Source organism: Tiliqua scincoides, chromosome 5 (assembly GCF_035046505.1).
Source record: "Tiliqua scincoides isolate rTilSci1 chromosome 5, rTilSci1.hap2, whole genome shotgun sequence".
Classification (NCBI taxonomy): Eukaryota; Metazoa; Chordata; class Lepidosauria; order Squamata; family Scincidae; genus Tiliqua; species Tiliqua scincoides.
Window position 1 is genome coordinate 46,684,365 of NC_089825.1, and position 18,234 is coordinate 46,702,598.

At 45.3% G+C, this 18,234-nt stretch overlaps 1 protein-coding gene and 1 pseudogene across 2 annotated transcripts in view; one reads left to right on the forward strand and one right to left on the reverse strand.

Moving 5' to 3' along the window:
* LOC136652226 (zinc finger protein 420-like) overlaps positions 1–18,234 on the forward strand; it is a 398,747-nt pseudogene that overhangs the window by 145,732 nt on the left and 234,781 nt on the right.
* Positions 1,475–18,234, reverse strand: part of GADL1 (glutamate decarboxylase like 1) — a 111,247-nt gene continuing 94,487 nt past the window's right edge. For both annotated transcript variants that reach the window (XM_066628363.1, XM_066628362.1), the window contains one exon: positions 1,475–3,000. In XM_066628363.1, the coding sequence (XP_066484460.1) occupies positions 2,827–3,000 (174 nt within the window). In that variant the 3' untranslated portion in view covers positions 1,475–2,826. The remainder of the gene's footprint in view (positions 3,001–18,234) is intronic.

Consider the following 18,234-nt stretch of genomic DNA (forward strand, 5'->3'; position numbering starts at 1 on the left):
TGACACAGCACGGACTTGGGTGGGGAGATCAAGGCTAGGAAGGGGGTTAGGATTCAATTGTGGCTTATTCTCAATAAGTCTGTTTAGGACTGCAGTCTGACAACTCTCCTGTTATTTCTATGGGGTCATGGTTCGAAACAGCATAATCAAATCAAGTAAAAGGAAAAAAAAATGTTTTCTTTAAAAGGTGTTTGAAGGACACTTGGCTGTAGTACTCTATAGTACTACCATTCCTCCTGGTAGCATCCAGTCTAATGCTCTGGTTCAGGGAGGCTTATGACACTTAAGGCTTAAAAAGCAAATATCTACTGAGCTACTCCAGACTTACCTTTTAGGGCTCACAGGTTATTTGGAGAGCACCTTGGTGTACCGTGTAAGTACAGAAATGCAGGCTTTTCTGCTACTAACAAGAATGAACTGTAATCCCTTTATGAGAGCAGTGTTTAAGGAGGGCTCCTCTGAACATACAAAGCCAGATCTTCTGACCTGAGTCAAAATCTCAGGCATTTCTTAGATGGGCCATAAAGAATGTCCAATGGGAAGAATAAATGAATCCCAGCTAATGTCCTTTAGGAAGAGAATCTTATCATGTACATTGGATTTTTAATAACCCCCCCCCCCAAAAAAAAAAATGGTGCCCATCACTGTATTTGATAAGACTATTTCCAGAATTCTGACAGGCGCTGTCTTTCCTAAAGTGAATCACAAAATAACACAGAAACAAGAAATTGTTCTGCATTTTAATAGGCAAACCTGCTAGGTAATGCGGTATCATGGATGCCTAAGTGTGCTATAACGCATAGACCAGGGTACAGGCCGGGAGGGGCCAGAAAGGCCTCAGCAGGACAGAGCATGGGCTATCAACTGGTTGAGCAGAGTGTGCCTACCCACATAGCAAGTATCTGCCAGAGCCTTCCTTTCTCCTGGAAGTGTAGGACCCTGACTGTGACCAGAGAGAGGTTGGAACCAGGAAGGGGGAGGGACTAGCCAAGGCCAGGAGAATATATAGAGAGAGAGCCCTGGAAGGCTGGAGAAGGCCCTGAGAATGAGGAGGAATAGGGGGCAGTAAACCCCCTCCCTGCCTTTGCTCTGAAGGAAGGAATGAAGGAAGAGGGGGACAAACCAGGTGCGTATGGCCCTGGAAGCCCTACATAGGCTACTGACCTTATACAGTGGCAGGCAGATCCCTCTTCTCAGGGTCTCTGACACTGGCCTATGACCAGGAAGCCTACGACCAACCTATCTGAAGGACCACCAACCTGCTGTTGTAGAGTTTCAGCAAAAATCCTCTTCCCCCCCCCCCTTTTAGGTCTTTCTGTTCCCATAAATGCCCAGTATGAAGTGCTACAGGGTTATTCCCACCTTTCATTTCAGAAAAAATAGCATGTTGTGGATCCCTGAATATATTTGAAACTGGCTACTTTACCTGGACAACTAGCAATTTAAAATAAAATAAAAAAAAAACAAGTCTGGATTACTCTAGAGGAGTAATTACTTTTATTGAAATATTTAACTAAAAACACAGGAGTTTTGCCTTTGTTAGGGTTAAATATATTGCTACAAAAGAGTACCACAACAGTGTCGAAGCTGGACAATTCTGTTATGCACGATACATATCAAAAAGATTTTATAGTACAGTAGCAGGTAAAAATTCAGATGTCTAATAAATTAATTGTTACATCATGCCACAAACTTAATGGCCAAATTCAACTGAGCAAATATAGTATAAGTCAAACAGATGGTAATGCAAGAACAAGACCATGATTAACAAATCTATATTAAAGTATATTGGACTAAACTAAGGGCGCAATCCTAACCCCTTATCCTAACCCCTTTCCAGCACTGGCATAGCAGTGCCAATGGGACTTGTGCTGCTTCCTGCAGTTGGGTGTCACTCACAGAGGCCTCCTAAAAGCAAGGGAATGTTTGTTCCCTTACCTTAAAGCTGTGTTGCCCTTATGTCAGTGCTGGAAAGGAGTTAGGATTGTGCCCTAATTAAATAACATTAGTTAAACCCATTATATGTCTTTTAACATCATAAAAAGTATTTATTTGCCTTTTAATCATGTCTCTATTTGAAAATCATGACCATATTTCAAGTTCCACACCTATATTATCTACAGTGTAATCACTGCCATTCTGTTCACATGAAATTTGGCAGTTTTTACATCTTGAAAAACACATCAGTGGATGTAATCTATACAGTAATCCTTAAATAGCCACACAGCATACAAAAATACAACTCTAGGAGATATATTTATATATGTATATACATATTTTTTCCAAAAGATCAAAAGGACTATGATTAAATTGCGAAATGGTGAACTCTTCAGAAATTATAGATTTTTTTGGGGGGGGGGGGGAATTGGTTGATGAAGATGAATGTTCAACATCAGTGACTAGTTAGCACTTCACTCAAACTCTTGCATCTGCAGAGTCTGTTGGTTCCAAGGATCTAACTTTTAATCAGCACAACACTAAAGTATGTATTTAAAAAAAAATACTAATTGGACTAAGCTCAGCCCTACAGCAATGGTTTAACTCCATTAACTTCTATTGATTTATGACAATTTTTACCAGAGGTTAGTTTGGCCCTCCTGCCCATTAATACCTGCTGACATTAGACACAAAATGTCTCTTTGAAAAACATCATTGCCTTGCTAAAGCAGCAATTAAAAGATATACTATCAATTCCCCATGGGTTCTAGACAGTGGCTTCCAGTCACCTGAACATTTATCTATGGGTTACATTGTCTAGTACCATTACACCACAAGCATTCTTAATCTGTAAACACACAAGGAGCGTCTAGTGTGGTGGAACACCAGCTACAAGTCTCTGCCAAGTGAGTCAATCTCATCGAGCAGGAAGTCCATGTCCTCACGACTCACCTGAGGACTGATGATAACCTGACGGAAGAAATTAACTTTATCACGATGAGGTTGGTACCCCAACATCATGCTGCCTTTTTTCATCATCCTCTCCTTAATGATGGGTGCGACCTACAATATAGAAAAAGAAAATATATTTAGAACAACGGTCTGCAGAGAGACACACATTTGGAAAACTGGGAGTCATGGAGAGATTTTCTTTTTCAATAGGGGAGGAAAAGGAAAAGGCTTTTTAAAAAAAAATCAAACCTTTCGTCTGCTTTGTTTAATGAGAACTTTTATGAAAATAATAAATCTTAGCAATAGCAATTTTTGTTTTAAGTGAAAAGTGCTTCACGTGTATTACCTATTACAATCATCATTGACTGACCTGTCCTCCACAAATTGGTCTAATCCTGTTTCAAAGCCATGCACTCTAGTGGCCGTCGCCACATCCTATGGCATCAAATTAACATCCCAATGCTATTGGGCAAATCCGCAGGTGGGACAAGTGTTCCGTCAGTGGTGAATGCCTTACGGCAGTCATGAAAACATCTCCATCAGGGAGGCTATAATGGCCCTGCATGCAGTGACAGCTCAGAGAAGGCCCGATGACCAAGATAAGCAGGCAGTGGGTGGGGTGGGTAGAATGGGGGTGGGGTGCACATGGATCAGGTCCGGGAAGGGGGCTGGTTTGGTGGCAGTCGTGTCTGCCAAATTCAAGCCCCCTTCCCAGATCTGATCCCATGCCCCAAGTCCATGTGGATCTGTGCCAGCAATTTTGCTAGTGCAGGTCTGAATAGACCCATCTGCACCTCAGAGGTTTACTCCTGGATAAGGGAACATATGTTCCCATCCCCCCCCCCCACAGGATGCAGTGCAAGCCTTTTCGGCATTGCTGCCTCGTTGGGGGAGGGGAGCATAGGAGGCAAGATTCACACTTGGAAAGTCCATTGCAGCTCATCCACTTACTACATGTCAGTAGCTCTTGCCCTTGCAGAGGCCTCATTTCCCACTGGTTGACCAGTGTCCCTCCCATGTGCTTAGCACTGCATGCATGAAAGAGCTGCATGAGTCCCACAACAGATATAGGACATAAATTAGATCCTTCCTAAATGACTCAGCAGCATGGAAGCCAATCAGAATGCAGTTGGTTGCTTTGCTGTATTATACAAAACCTTCTGCTTCATGAATAGTTGTTATGCTTCACGATCAAACAAGTGGTGTGCATTAATTAATGCCTAGCTGGTTAGTGAGCCACCGGATCATCTGAATCATTATTTTGCCCTGCAGCTGCATTGTCATCTGGAGAGAATGAAACTTTTGCAATGAGCAATACATCAAAATCAACATTGGGTGCCATATTTTTCTGGTACATTGCTTCTTTTATAATTACCTTTTCTTTAACATTAAAAAAGAAAGCAGCCAGCAGAATGAACTCAAGTCATCTGATTAGTGAATGTGCTGAGCCGAGAACCATCCCTTGAATACAGGGTGGAAAAACAGTCACTTAAAAATGTTAAAATCTACTGGAATTAGATTCTACTCTTGAAAGCAGATATCATCAGTCTTGAAAGTCCTATTGGTATTTTAGATTTACGCTTGTGTCAATGAAAACTAGCTGCTGACTCTTGTTTCTCCCTTGTTCTTCCTTGGTTTACATTATAAAAGCAATAGAAATCTTATCAGGGAACACACTGCGGTCACGTGAAACCAATTTTTCTCCCCAAATGCCTTTGACCTCAATCTTTAAGCCTGGAAAAGAAGAGATTTGTAACAGCTGTGAAATTCCCAGTTCCTTAGGGTCCATGCCCACTAGAGGGCCCAACTGATTAAGCCAGCCTCTGAGTCCTACAGCCCTGGTGGCAGGATTCATACCACTGCTGCTCTTTAGAATATGAATTTACAAATAGGAGCAAAATGGATTGCTCCCTTCGGGCAGCAAGGAGGAAGAAGGCATCACCACAAAAGGATCGCCTTATTTGTTGCTGAGGAGTAGTCACTGCCTGCTGTACCAGCTTATAAGACTGGTAGCATGTAAGGGCCAATACACCCAAGGCCCAGTGCAGAATTTTGCCTGAGAACCCAAACAACATGGTGCTGTAGGGCATTCTGGGCGGGTTTGTGAGGGTGTTTTCCATTCAGCAGCTCCCCAATCCCAAATCTTTAGCTGCTTTTTATGGTCCCTTAGTTGGTTTTTGTAATTACATCCAAAACGAATACTCAGGCACACAGGAAAAAAAAGGACAACATCTTGTCCTTTATTTCTGCTGACTTATCTTGTGTCAAGATGTAATTGTTCTGGTGCTGGACCCGGAAGATCCAGGTTCAAATCCCTACTCAACCACAAAGCTTCCTGGGTTTTCCTGTGCCAGTTGACCTCTCAGCCTCCCCTACCTCACAGGGTTGTTGTGATGTGAAAAGTAAATAAATAAATCTTCAGGGTTTAATCTGAAACAGGGATTAGTGGGGCTATTATCAAGGCCATGATTAAGTCCTCGAATAAATGAAGTAACAAATAAAAATGAGAGTGCTTCTGAGTGCATGGGCATTCTCTTTTTTTGCCACCACAGCATAGCCAAACCAGGCCCTTAATACCTGTAATGAAGCAGCAAGGGCACTAGATCAGGGCAAAGATCTACCTAATGTGCAAGCTTCCATCTCAGCATCTCTCATTTGCCAAGCCCTGGAACACTCTGTGATGCAGAGGACACTTCTTTGGAAATGCGTTTTGTTCAAATAAAATGCTCCACTGAAATCAAAGACCAGATATTCTTCCAAGGGTAGCAGAATCAAAGCTTCCCTGGTCTGTGCTGGAAATCTTGGTCTGACAAGTACTTATTGAGAAAATAAATACTTGCCATATAACCTTCAAAAACACAGTGTTCTCTCAACCTGCTCTGGGGTGTTTCTTGAAATGAGCAAGTATATTGCCAACTGTGATTTTTACACTCATTTGCTTGGTCTCAAAAAGCCAGTGGCAGAGTCTGCTGCTTGATCTATGAAAGAAATATGATCCTGCCTACTTTTACTTAATAGCATTATTTCTCTTTGGCAAAATACACAAGATACATTTCACTTTACAAAGCCCAGGCAATTAATTCTGTGATAAATGCCAAAAAATTACTCAATACTTTTTCCAATACACCACTCCGCAATTTCCCCCTGCCCTTGCTATATTAGCATCTATTGTGCAAAAGACGGCTGGCTTAAACATCCATGCTTCGATTCAAATGGGGCCATATTTTCACCTTAATTGGCCTCTGCTCCTGTTTGTCTCTGCAAGAAGTCCAACTCTAAAAACTTTTTTCATAGAGGCAGACATGCTCCACATATGAATCAAAGCTCAATGAAAACCTATTCAAAATCTGATGTGCAAGCAGAGCTTTCCTCATTTAATTCAAATGCAAGAAAAAATATGAGAGGAGAAAAAGAATGATTGGTAATAATGTGAGTGTTAAAAGAGATCAGGGGAGAGTTTAGAAAAAAAAATTCTTAATGAATGGAGAACCTTGGAGCATCTTAAAGGCAGACACATTTATTTCAGAATAAGCTTTTGTGGATCAGAGTTCACTTCGACAGATGCGTAAGTCTGGTCCACAAAAGCGTGCACTGAAATCAACGTGCGAGTCTTTCAGGTGCTGCGAGGCTCTTTTGTTTGTGCTGCCACAGACCAGCATGGCTGCAGAGTTCTTAATGAACAGAGATGATTAGAATGCTTGACTACCTGCTTGAAAAGCCTTCGGCTTATGTTGTAATACTCTTAATCAGCCTCACAGAAACATGCAAAAAAATGTCCCAGTCAACTTTCATGCCCGTTGTCGCTGAGCTATTGGTACTGATAAACTCCAGCCCTTGCACAAACAAGTGAGCAAGTGGGAAACTGCAGGTCTATTTCAGAGTGATATCATCTCAGCAGACTTTCCAGGTGACACCCCCGCCCCCGGGACATGTGGACTCATTGAATTATTGTTTAGGTTACAGCCAAAGAAAGGTAGTCTTGTTCTCTCCTTTCATCAAAAGAAAATATGATATCCCTGTAATTGGTATGAACCATTCATTTTCTTTGCCCTGAGCAATTCTGTACTGTGAGCTTGGTTTACAACAGGGACTGTGTGGTATAGAGACTGGCAGAACATGGTTCAGTTAACTCAGACTGCACTCCAACAGGTCACACTGTTAATAGTACTACATATATCATATAAGCCTTGAACAAATCTTATCACAGAGTGTCATGAAAGAGGAGGGAGACTTCCAGCGACCACCCACTAATCCAGGGCAGAGGTTCCTAGTGCCAAGCACTCACTTCCTTCCCGTCCACCACTCTTCCAATTGGTTTAACATGCAGTTTGGTGGGACCAGACTTGGTAGATCTAGTCTGCTGCCACCAGCCCAAGAGATCCGGTTCCCAGAGGGGTTCCTTGGGCAAAACCCCTCCCCAAGAATGCTGTTCAGGGTTGTTAAAATGCTCCTACTCTGCCAGTAGCATCTGCAGAGCGAGGAGACTGACAAATCCACTGATCCCAGAACAGGCAGAGGTTTTAAGCAAAAAGGTTTATTTAAAAGGTGAGGGAAAAGACAATTTAAACAGGCTTGATTGCCTACAAATAAACATCCCCTGAATAGGGCTGGCTCGGCAGGGAAGCTTCTAGCTGCAAGCCTAGAGCCTGAGTCCCCACTTGGCTCCCCTTTGAACCTGAAGCACCTCAGATATTGGAGGGAAATTGGAGGGTGAATCCTCAACAGTAAACACAACTGTTAACTCTTTCATCACACAGAGGTATTATATTGCAGGCATATGCTTGAGGAGCAGAAAAAGGGCCCACGGCTAAAAGGGGCACTGTTCTTTTCCAAATCCACCTCTTTCCTTGCTTCTACATCTAGAATTATGTGTGAACACTGCAGAGGGAGGGGAAGAGCATCCATAAATGCCAAAAGTCCATTAAATCTTAATATCCCTCCACCCATTAGTCCATTTAACCACCAGATCTGGAAGCAAGCTTCCTAGGTGCTGCCACTCTGCACCCACCAGGTTGCTCACCAAGTGCCTTTGTGAGAGAGGAGCAGCAGCACTGATGGAGCTTGCTAACAGCCCACTTCTGTTCTTCCCATCACCCCCCAGCAGATGCAGCAATTTCACAATGGCTACCACGACACCCTATGATGTGATTCTGATGCACAACAGACTGCTTCATGATATTACTGATTTTGATCTATCTGGATCAGTGGACGCCAAACCACTGACCCATGGGCTGGATCTGGCACCTGTTAAAATCCCTCCTCCTCATGAATGGAACTCACTGTTCCACAGGGAAGCCTGCTACCTTTGGCACCAATCTCCCACAAAGTTTGCACCGCCCAGCTGCGTCTGTCTGGAAACCTGGGTGCAGAGCCTGCTGGGGCAGCATAAAACAGAAGTGGCTGGGTGGCATGAACTTTGGGGGAGATTGGCATCAAGAACAGCAAGCTCTCCAACAGAACGGTAAGCTCCGGTTGCACCAGGGAGGCTTTTTCACTGCACAGTGGTCCCGACTTTGAAGACCTCTGATCTGGACAATGGGTGGGTGGATATCTCCAATCCATAAGCCTCTTCGTGCCATCATATGTAGAATCAACTGTTGCTATAGGCTCTTCACTATTTTCATGTATCAGCAGGCTACTATACCACATCTGCCAAGCATAATTTTCACATGATCGAAAGGAGACTGTAGAGACATGGCAACTAGTAGCAATAGCCAGAGTCAAACAATAGCTGAAGATTCCTTTTTTAAGCAGATAAAAAGGCACAACAAATGGTAATGAAAGGGGATATTGCTCCAGGTGGAGAAACATCAATGTGTGAGAGGATCAGCACCCAGCATAAACTGCAGGACTGGGGTGAAAAATGTCAAATAAACTTTGTCTTCAAGTCTAAAATTGCTCATATCCCCAAAGCAGGACATCGTCTCAGTTTTTAAAAAACCAAAAAAAAAACAAACAAAAACCCATTGCCCTTTATTTACTTATTGGGAAAAAATGTCATGCAGCCTAGTGAAATACCACAAATATTTTTGCTTGTATATCACTTGTGTTGTGAAATTGGTTACAGATGAATGTAAAGGCTTTTTCTTCTTTGGTGGTAATTAGAACCAAACCCTGGCTATTTATCAGCTGTCAGCCTGACTGGAACAAACAAAATACCAAATGTTGGCACTCCCAATCGCCGCTTTGGTCGTTTTGCCAAAGCGGTCTGTAAAAACCCAAACATGTTTTTCTTTTGTCTAGAATTTGTTCTGGGCCCACATCCCTAAACCACTAATAAATCATTGCTGTGCATGACTGCACCAGACTTTCCCTAGTGTTATATCATACAACAAAATGGAGAGATAAATGCATTTGTCAAAATAATTGTAACCACTTCCACATTCCTCAGAGCTACTGGAGACTAACTATTAAGAGGAAGAAATAGATGCCTCAGTATTTGCCCCTTCAGTTACATTTAGGGGGGATTTTGGCTGAGAGGTGTTCGTTCATAGTTCCGTGGAGGCAGTTTTACCCCATTGATTTTTAGCCAAACACGTGCATCAGAAACACAAACCATATCCTTCTCAGTGGACTATCATCTGGAGAACTATAGCCACCGTATTCTGACTTCCCTAAACAGCCATTCATTTCTGCCATCACTGCATTATGATTTGGCATGTAGATCGTCCAAGATGGTCATTGTACTTAATGCATAATTAGCATTCCAACATTACCATTTAAACATTTCAATTTGTGGTTTCAGTCGCAGAAAGAAGAGACAGTGGACAGGAATCAAAACTTATTCAAGCATGGGAAGGCTTTTCTAAATGGAGAATCTATTCTGCAGGAAATTATGTTTTGATTTATGTTGGTTCTACTCTATCCTGCTCCCCAACAGTGTTGAGGAGGGAATGGTCAGTACTGCAGGCAGCATAACGCGCTGTGTAAGCAGCCCGCCCCACTCACCTTTGCCATTTTGTTCGGCCAGCACCTGTGTGTTGCCATCGCTGCCCAAATGGCTCCAATGGTGAGTGGGAGGGGCCACTCACACGATGTGTTGCGGCATCTGCAGTACCGACCATTTTGCCTCCCTCTAGCTACGCTATTGCTTCCCAAGCCTCCAATGAGTAAGAAAAATTCAGTTCCTGGATACTTCAACTATGGGTATCTTCGGCTGGGAATGACCCCTGACTTGAAACCCTGGAGAGCTGCTGCCATTCAATTGAACTAGAAGGACCAAGGATCTGAGGCAGGAAGGCAGCTTCATAGGACCAAGCTCATCATGAAGAAACACCTGGGTCTGGCCCATCCACACAGCCACCTGAAATGGGTTGCATCAGTAGCAGATTGTGAGGACTCTGAGGGGGTGGTGGACTCAGGATGACTTTCACCCCAAGTCTGCCTCCCCCGCCTCTGTCCATCCTGCTGCCAATGCAAACCACAATGCACTGCTTCCCGTTCAAAAAGGCAGACCATTTCCCTTCTTATTGTGCTTCTTGCGTCCTGCTGTGAAACTTGGAAGCACAGAACTTCCTGGTTTCAAGGCAGCACGCAAGGTGCATGTCAAGGGTTGGGAGGGGTGGGGTTTGTAGTGCTGAAGCAGAGGGCCTGAGGTAGCATCAGGCAGCATTCCAAAGATGTCATCACCTGTAACTTCCGGTAGTACTTCGAATAGGTGGACCATGTAAATTGGTACGGCCGAAGACAAACATTGAGAAAAACTGTTCTAAATGCCAAGTGTTTCTTATTATGAATTATGATTGTTGCTGTTATTGTTGTAAGAAGCAACAGTCCCTGCAGAAGAAATACAGCAAAACCCCCAAGCGTTTAGATCAGCGTTCCTCCACGTTTGTCTTTTGCCACTTCACATGATTCACCTATTCAAAGTACCACCAGAAGTAATAGGTGATGACATTATTGCCAGTCAGTTCTGGGTTGGTAGGCCAGATGTGATGCAACAGGAGGCTTCAGGCAGGAGGGTTTTTTCAATTGTGGAAAAGCATGCTTTGGAGCCTCCTACTCCTGTGTCGCATTTCTGCTCTTCTGCCAGATGGCAAGTGTCCAGGGGTCCTGCAAGTACCACCAGACACCACCTCAAGTACCACTGATGGTACCTGTACCACTGGTTGAGAAACACTGGGCTAGATCAAACTTAAAAGTCTCACTCTCTCTCAGATTTACTATCGTATAGTTCAGGGGTGCCCAAACCCCAGCCCTGGGGCCACTTGCGGCCCTCGAGGTCTCTCAATGCAGCCCTCAGGGAGCCCCCAGTCTCCAATGAGCCTCTGGCCCTCCAGAGATTTGTTGGAGCCCACACTGGCCGGACGCAACTGCTCTCTGCATGAGGGCGACTATTTGACCTCTTGCATGAGCCCTGCACTGCTTGTTTTTTCATGTCTGTGATGCAGTAGTGGCAGCAAAGGAAAGGCCAGCCTTGCTTTGTGCAAGGCCTTTTATAGGCCATGAGCTATTGCAAGACCTTCATTCATTCATATAAGTTCATCTCTAATATATTCATTTATGTAAACTTATGTAAATTTATTCAAATTTTAAATGTAAATTAATTCTTTTTTTCCCTGGCCCCTGACACAGTGTCAGAGAGATGATGTGGCCCTCCTGCCAAAAACTTTGGACACCCCTGGTATAGTTGATAGGACTGATTTTTAAAAAAATGACCAACAGCACAATCCTATATTTATCTACTCAGAAGTAAGTCCAAATGTGTTCAGTGGGGCTTACTCTCAGGAAAGTGTGTATAGGATTGCAGCCTAATTTACAAAAGTCCTTTCTATGCATCACTGAGTTAAAATATATTTTACCGAGAAGCCCCTTTCCTCCTCTACACAGTGATTTTTTTTTTGTTTTCTAGCGAGGAAAGAAACAGCAGCATGTCAACTCAAAAGAGTTTTTATAAATCCTTTTTATAGTTCCTATGCATTGGGATGAGCTTTTGCTCTTTTCCTTGAGGGGAACAAAAATCATAGTGCAACGTGGAAACGCGTATTCAGTGGGAAATGATACATTATTTGATGACTTGCCATTTAAAAACTGACATAGTTCTACTGTAGAAAAATAAATGTCCCTGGAGACATTGGGAATGGCTCTCTACTATTCAGGATGATGATTACCATCCACCGCCTGAGCTAGCATCTGGTAGAAAACACATGTGCAGCAGTCTCCAGTTTTGCATTACAGTAGGGATTAAAGAGCTCTAATGATGCTTTGTTCTTCTGCTTTAGGTAGATCTAAGGGGAAACATTAACATTTAAGCAAACCCAAACTCTTTTTTTTTTTACACAGTTTAGCAAAAAGTGATTGTAATGGCTTTCACAGAAATTGCTTGGGTGCTCAAGGCTAAATTCCAAGAATCAGTAAAATATACTAAACTACCTGTCCATTTAGCCCTATCTAAATAGAAAGAGGAAAAACCCCAATTTCAAAAAACCACCACCTGCCGTCATTATTTCTACACCTTACTTTAAGAATGTTTAAATTCCACTTTTCACATTCCCCTTAAGCTCTGCTTTTTCTTTTTCTTTATTTGAAATCCATTAACATACTGATGTTCTCACAATGGATGATCACACTAGAACTGGAAGTTTGGTACTATTATCAGTGTTTCACAACCAATGGTACAAGTACCACTAGGGATACTTGAGGTGGTATCTGGTGGTACCCTGGGGGCTGGGGGCTAAGAATAGGCCCTCAGTTTGGCTGTACTTGTCGTAAGAGGCGACTAAACAGCCACCGGGTAGATGGGACTCGTCAGCCTAGGAAGGCAGCTCATCTAAGAGAAGGAAACTCTGACCTCAAACCTCCACTGCCTTGTGGCTACATCCAGTTCTGGAAAAGGCTTCAGGAGTCAACCTCGAGGCAAAATCAGGAGCCGGAGTCCCTTAGGCAGTTCATGGCTGAACACAGTCACGTTCTGGCAACTCCTGCGACGCCGCTGGAACCAACTGTATTGGCTTCTGCCTTTCCATTGGACCATTCCAGCGACGTGGAGAGGGGGGATTTGCTGCATGGGTAACAGCCTATCCTCCATACCTTCTTTACCCAGGCTTCGCGCACTGGAGAGGACACTCCAACTTCGCCATACGGCGTCGGCACAACACGGGAAGCAGCAGTTTACCGGTTATAAGTCTTTGCTCGATTGGCGTAGAGCATGACGCCAGGGGCTGCTTCCGACGGTGGGAGAGATCATTGCATCTCATTGGGTAGCTACCGCCCGCCTTAAGCTGGGCAGTCCCCAGCCAGTAAGGTGTTGCCTCGCCACGGTCCGTTAACCTCATGGGGTGCGTGGGGTTTAGGGTGAAAACCGACAAGCGGATCGACAACTCTGCACCATGCAACAGAAAACAGAAAACTACTGCCCTAAAGCTGGGCACCTGGAACGTTAGGACAATGACACCTGGCTTCTCTGATGACCTGCAAGAAATAGACGACGCACGCAAAACAGCTGTCATCGACATGGAGCTGAGCAGACTGCAGATGGACATCGTCGCCCTTCAAGAGACTAGGCTGCCAGATTCCGGATCTGTCAAGGAGAGAAATTTCTCATTTTTCTGGCAGGGAAAACCACCAAACGAAACCAGGGAACATGGCGTTGGCTTTGCGGTCAGAAATACCCTGCTGAAATCCATCATCCCACCTACTGTGGGAAGTGAAAGAATTTTGTCCCTGCAGCTCCAGTCATCAGCAGGACCTATCACTCTCATCAGTGCTTATGCACCGACTCTGTCGTCTCCAGCAGAAGCCAAAGACAAATTCTATGATGACCTGGCCACCACTGTCAAGAAAATCCCTGTAAAAGAGCCATTGTTCATCCTCGGCGATTTCAATGCTAGAGTTGGTGCTGATAACAGTTCATGGCCCACTTGCTTAGGTCAGTTTGGCACTGGGAGGATGAACGAAAATGGCCAACGCCTGCTAGAGTTTTGCTGTCATCACGGTCTCTGTGTCAGCAACACATTCTTCAACACAAAGCCCCAACATAGAGTCTCTTGGAGACATCCAAGATCAAAGCACTGGCACCAGCTCGACCTGATCCTCACCAGACGCTCCAGCCTTCCCAGCATCAAGATCACACGCAGTTATCATGGTGCTGCCTGCGACACTGACCACTCCCTGGTGTGCAGCAGAGTGAAACTGCAAACAAAGCGACTGTATCACACGAAAAAGGAAGGAAGACCTCGCATTGATACCAGCAAGACCCGGGATCAGAGAAAAGTGGAGGAATTTGCACAAGCGCTTGAGGAATCTCTTCCAGGCCCGGCCGACGCAAACGCATCCAACAGATGGGAACATTTCAAGAATACCGTTTACAACACCGCCTTGTCCATATTCGGCAAGAAGACCAACAAGGTGGCAGACTGGTTTGAAGCCCACTCTGAGGAGTTGACACCAGTCATTGAGGAAAAGAGGAGAGCTCAAGCAGCATACAAGGCCTGTCCCAGTGAGCGCAACCTGCAGGTCCTCCGAACTGCTCGCAGCAAAGTCCAACAGACTGCCAGGAGATGTGCTAACGACTACTGGCTCCAGCTCTGTTCCGAGATACAGATAGCAGCTGACACGGGCAACATCAAGGGGATGTATGATGGTATCAAGCAGGCCCTAGGTCCAACACAGAAGAAAATTGCCCCTCTGAAGTCTGCCACAGGCGAGGTCATCCAGGATCGGGCGCAGCAGATGGACCGCTGGGTGCAGCACTACTCTGAGCTATATTCCAGAGAAAATGTAGTCACCGAAGAAGCACTGAACAACATTGAGTGCCTGCCTGTGCTGGAAGAGCTTGACAGTGAACCAACCCTAGAAGAACTTCACGTGGCCCTGGACTCCCTTGCCTTTGGCAAGACACCTGGAAAAGACAGCATCCCTGCTGAAGTCCTAAAATGCTGCAAAGAGATCATCGTCACTGAGCTGCATGAAATCCTCTGTCTCTGCTGGAGAGAAGGTGGAGTACCTCAAGACATGAGGGATGCAAACATCATCACGCTGTACAAGAACAAAGGTGACAGGGGTGACTGCAACAACTACCGCGGCATCTCTCTCCTTAGCGTTGTAGGAAAGCTGTTTGCCCGAGTTGTACTAAAGAGGCTCCAGGTACTTGCAGAGAGCGTCTATCCAGAATCGCAGTGTGGATTCCGAGCCAACAGGTCCACCACTGATATGGTATTCTCCCTTAGACAACTGCAGGAGAAATGCAGGGAACAACGACAGCCACTCTTTATAGCCTTCATAGATCTCACAAAGGCTTTCGACCTGGTCAGCAGAGACGGCCTCTTCAAGATTCTCCCCAAGATTGGATGTCCACCCAGGCTCCTCAGCATCATCAGATCTTTCCACAATGACATGAAGGGCACTGTTGTCTTTGATGGCTCCACATCAGACCCTTTTGACATCCGAAGCGGAGTGAAGCAGGGCTGTGTTCTTGCACCAACCTTGTTTGGGATTTTCTTCGCTGTCCTGCTGAAGCAGGCCTTTGGAACTGCAACAGAAGGCATCTATCTCCGGACCAGATCTGACGGAAAGCTCTTCAACCTCTCCAGACTGAGAGCAAAATCCAAAGTCCAGCTGAAATGTCTGCGTGACTTCCTCTTTGCCGACGATGCAGCTGTCACTACCCACTCTGCCAAAGATCTCCAGCAGCTCATGGATCGTTTTAGCAAGGCCTGCCAAGATTTTGGACTGACAATCAGCCTGAAGAAAACACAGGTCATGGTTCAGGATGTGGACTCACCTCCCTGCATTACAATCTCTGAGCATGAACTGGAGGTTGTCCATGACTTTGTGTACCTTGGCTCAACGATCTCCGACACTCATTCTCTCGATACCGAGCTAAACAAGCGCATCGGTAAAGCAGCTACCACGTTTTCCAGACTCACAAAGAGAGTCTGGTCCAACAAGAAGCTGACGGAACATACCAAGATCCAGGTCTACAGAGCTTGCGTCCTGAGTACACTTCTGTACTGCAGCGAGTCATGGACTCTTCGCTTACAACAGGAGAGGAAACTGAGCGCTTTCCACATGCGCTGCCTCCGACGCATCCTCGGCATCACCTGGCAGGACAAAGTTCCAAACAACACAGTCCTGGAACGTGCTGGAATCCCTAGCATGTATTCACTGCTGAAACAGAGACGCCTGCGTTGGCTTGGTCATGTCGTGAGAATGGATGATGGCCGGATCCCAAAGGATCTCCTCTATGGAGAACTCGTGCAAGGAAAGCGCCCTACAGGTAGACCACAGCTGCGATACAAGGACATCTGCAAGAGGGATCTGAAGGCCTTAGGGATGGACCTCAACAAGTGGGAAACCCTGGCCTCTGAGCGGCCCGCTTGGAGGCAGGCTGTGCAGCATGGCCTTTCCCAGTTTGAAGAGACACTTTGCCAACAGTCTGAGGCTAAGAGGCAAAGAAGGAAGGCCCATAGCCAGGGAGACACACCAGGGACAGACTGCACTTGCTCCCGGTGTGGAAGGGATTGTCACTCCCGGATTGGCCTTTTCAGCCACACTAGACGCTGTGCCAGAACCACCTTTCAGAGCGCGATACCATAGTCTTTCGAGACTGAAGGTTGCCAATATATCTGGTGGTACTCGCAGGATACCTGGACCCTTGCCACCCAGCAGCAAGACCAGGCACATGCCACAACAAACAATGGTAGGAAGTTTAGCTTGGTGGACAGAGCTCCAAAGCATGCTTTCTGTACTCAGAAAAGCCCTCCCGTCCACCCTGAGCCTCTTACTGGTGTTTGTCGCGCCGCATCTGGTCTCCCAACTCAGAAGCAACTGGCAATGATGTCATCGCCAGTTACTTAGTACTTTGAATAAGTGGACCATGTGAAGTGGTACAGTGGAGGACAACTGTTGAGAAACACTGTACTATATCATTTAGAAGGATTTGGGGAGTTCATCTTGTATTGTTCAAGGATTTCACATATACAGTAATTTATGTGATAGTAACCTCTGGTGCATACATGTAACATACAAATATGTATACTCTCTCACACACTCATTGCTTTTCCATAATCAGTTCTCCTCTTTCATGGTTTCTTGATTATATTGTGGTAGAGTCCATGCTTTACCTGCAGAAGTTCCCAGGTTCAATCCCTGATATCTGCAGATAGAACAGAGAAAACTGTTCATCGCAAACTCTGAATTGTCACCTCTAATCAGAGGTAGACAACACTGGGCTAAGTTAGACCAAAGATCTGACTCTGTATAAGACAGCCTTGTTTCCCTATTTCTTTGCAGATATCGGGCGCAATCCTAACCAACTTTCCAGCACCAAGGTAAGGGCAATGCAACTCCAAGGTAAGGGAACAAACATTGCCTTACCTTGAGGAGGCCTCTGTGACTGCCCCTCAATTGTAGGATACAGCACAAGCCCCACTGGCACAGCTATGCCAATGCTGGAAAGTCGGATAGGATTGTGCCTAACATTGCGTAAGTCACTGCAGAAGCATCAATCCTGATTCTTCATTTCTTCCATTCCTTTTTCCAAGACCAGTTATCAGATCTTGTTTGGTGTTTCCAAAAGCTGGGCTATGCAAATGTGATGGCATTGCAGAAGGAGCTTGAAAGTTCTCATGCGACACTTTCTATGACAACAGTAACAATTTTTCATATGCATAATTCCTGTTGCATGGAGTGTTTCCATGCCATCAATGCCAGAAGATATTATGGACAGTAAGTTGTGGTGGGGTGAAAACTCTCTGCTCATTGGGAACGAGATATGTGACAAGTCACACAGGCAGCCCATTTCATATGCATTGTATTGGCAACCTTCAGTCTCGAAAGACTATGGTATCGCGCTCTGAAAGGTGGTTCTGGCACAGCGTCTAGTGTGGCTGAAAAGGCCAATCCGGGAGTGACAATCCCTTCCACACCGGGAGCAAGTGCAGTCTGTCCCTGGTCTGTCTCCCTGGCTATGGGCCTTCCTTCTTTGCCTCTTAGGCTCAGACTGTTGGCAAAGTGTCTCTTCAAACTGGGAAAGGCCATGCTGCACAGCCTGCCTCCAAGCGGGCCGCTCTGAGGCCAGGGTTTCCCACTTGTTGAGGTCCATCCCTAAGGCCTTCAGATCCCTCTTGCAGATGTCCTTGTATCGCAGCTGTGGTCTACCTGTAGGGCGCTTTCCTTGCTATTCTCCGTAGAGGAGATCCTTTGGGATCCGGCCATCATCCATTCTCACAACATGACCAAGCCAACGCAGGCGTCTCTGTTTCAGCAGTGAATACATGCTAGGGATTCCAGCACGTTCCAGGACTCTGTTGTTTGGAACTTTGTCCTGCCAGGTGATGCCGAGGATGTGTCAGAGGCAGCGCATGTGGAAAGCGCTAAGTTTCCTCTCCTGTTGTGAGCGGAGAG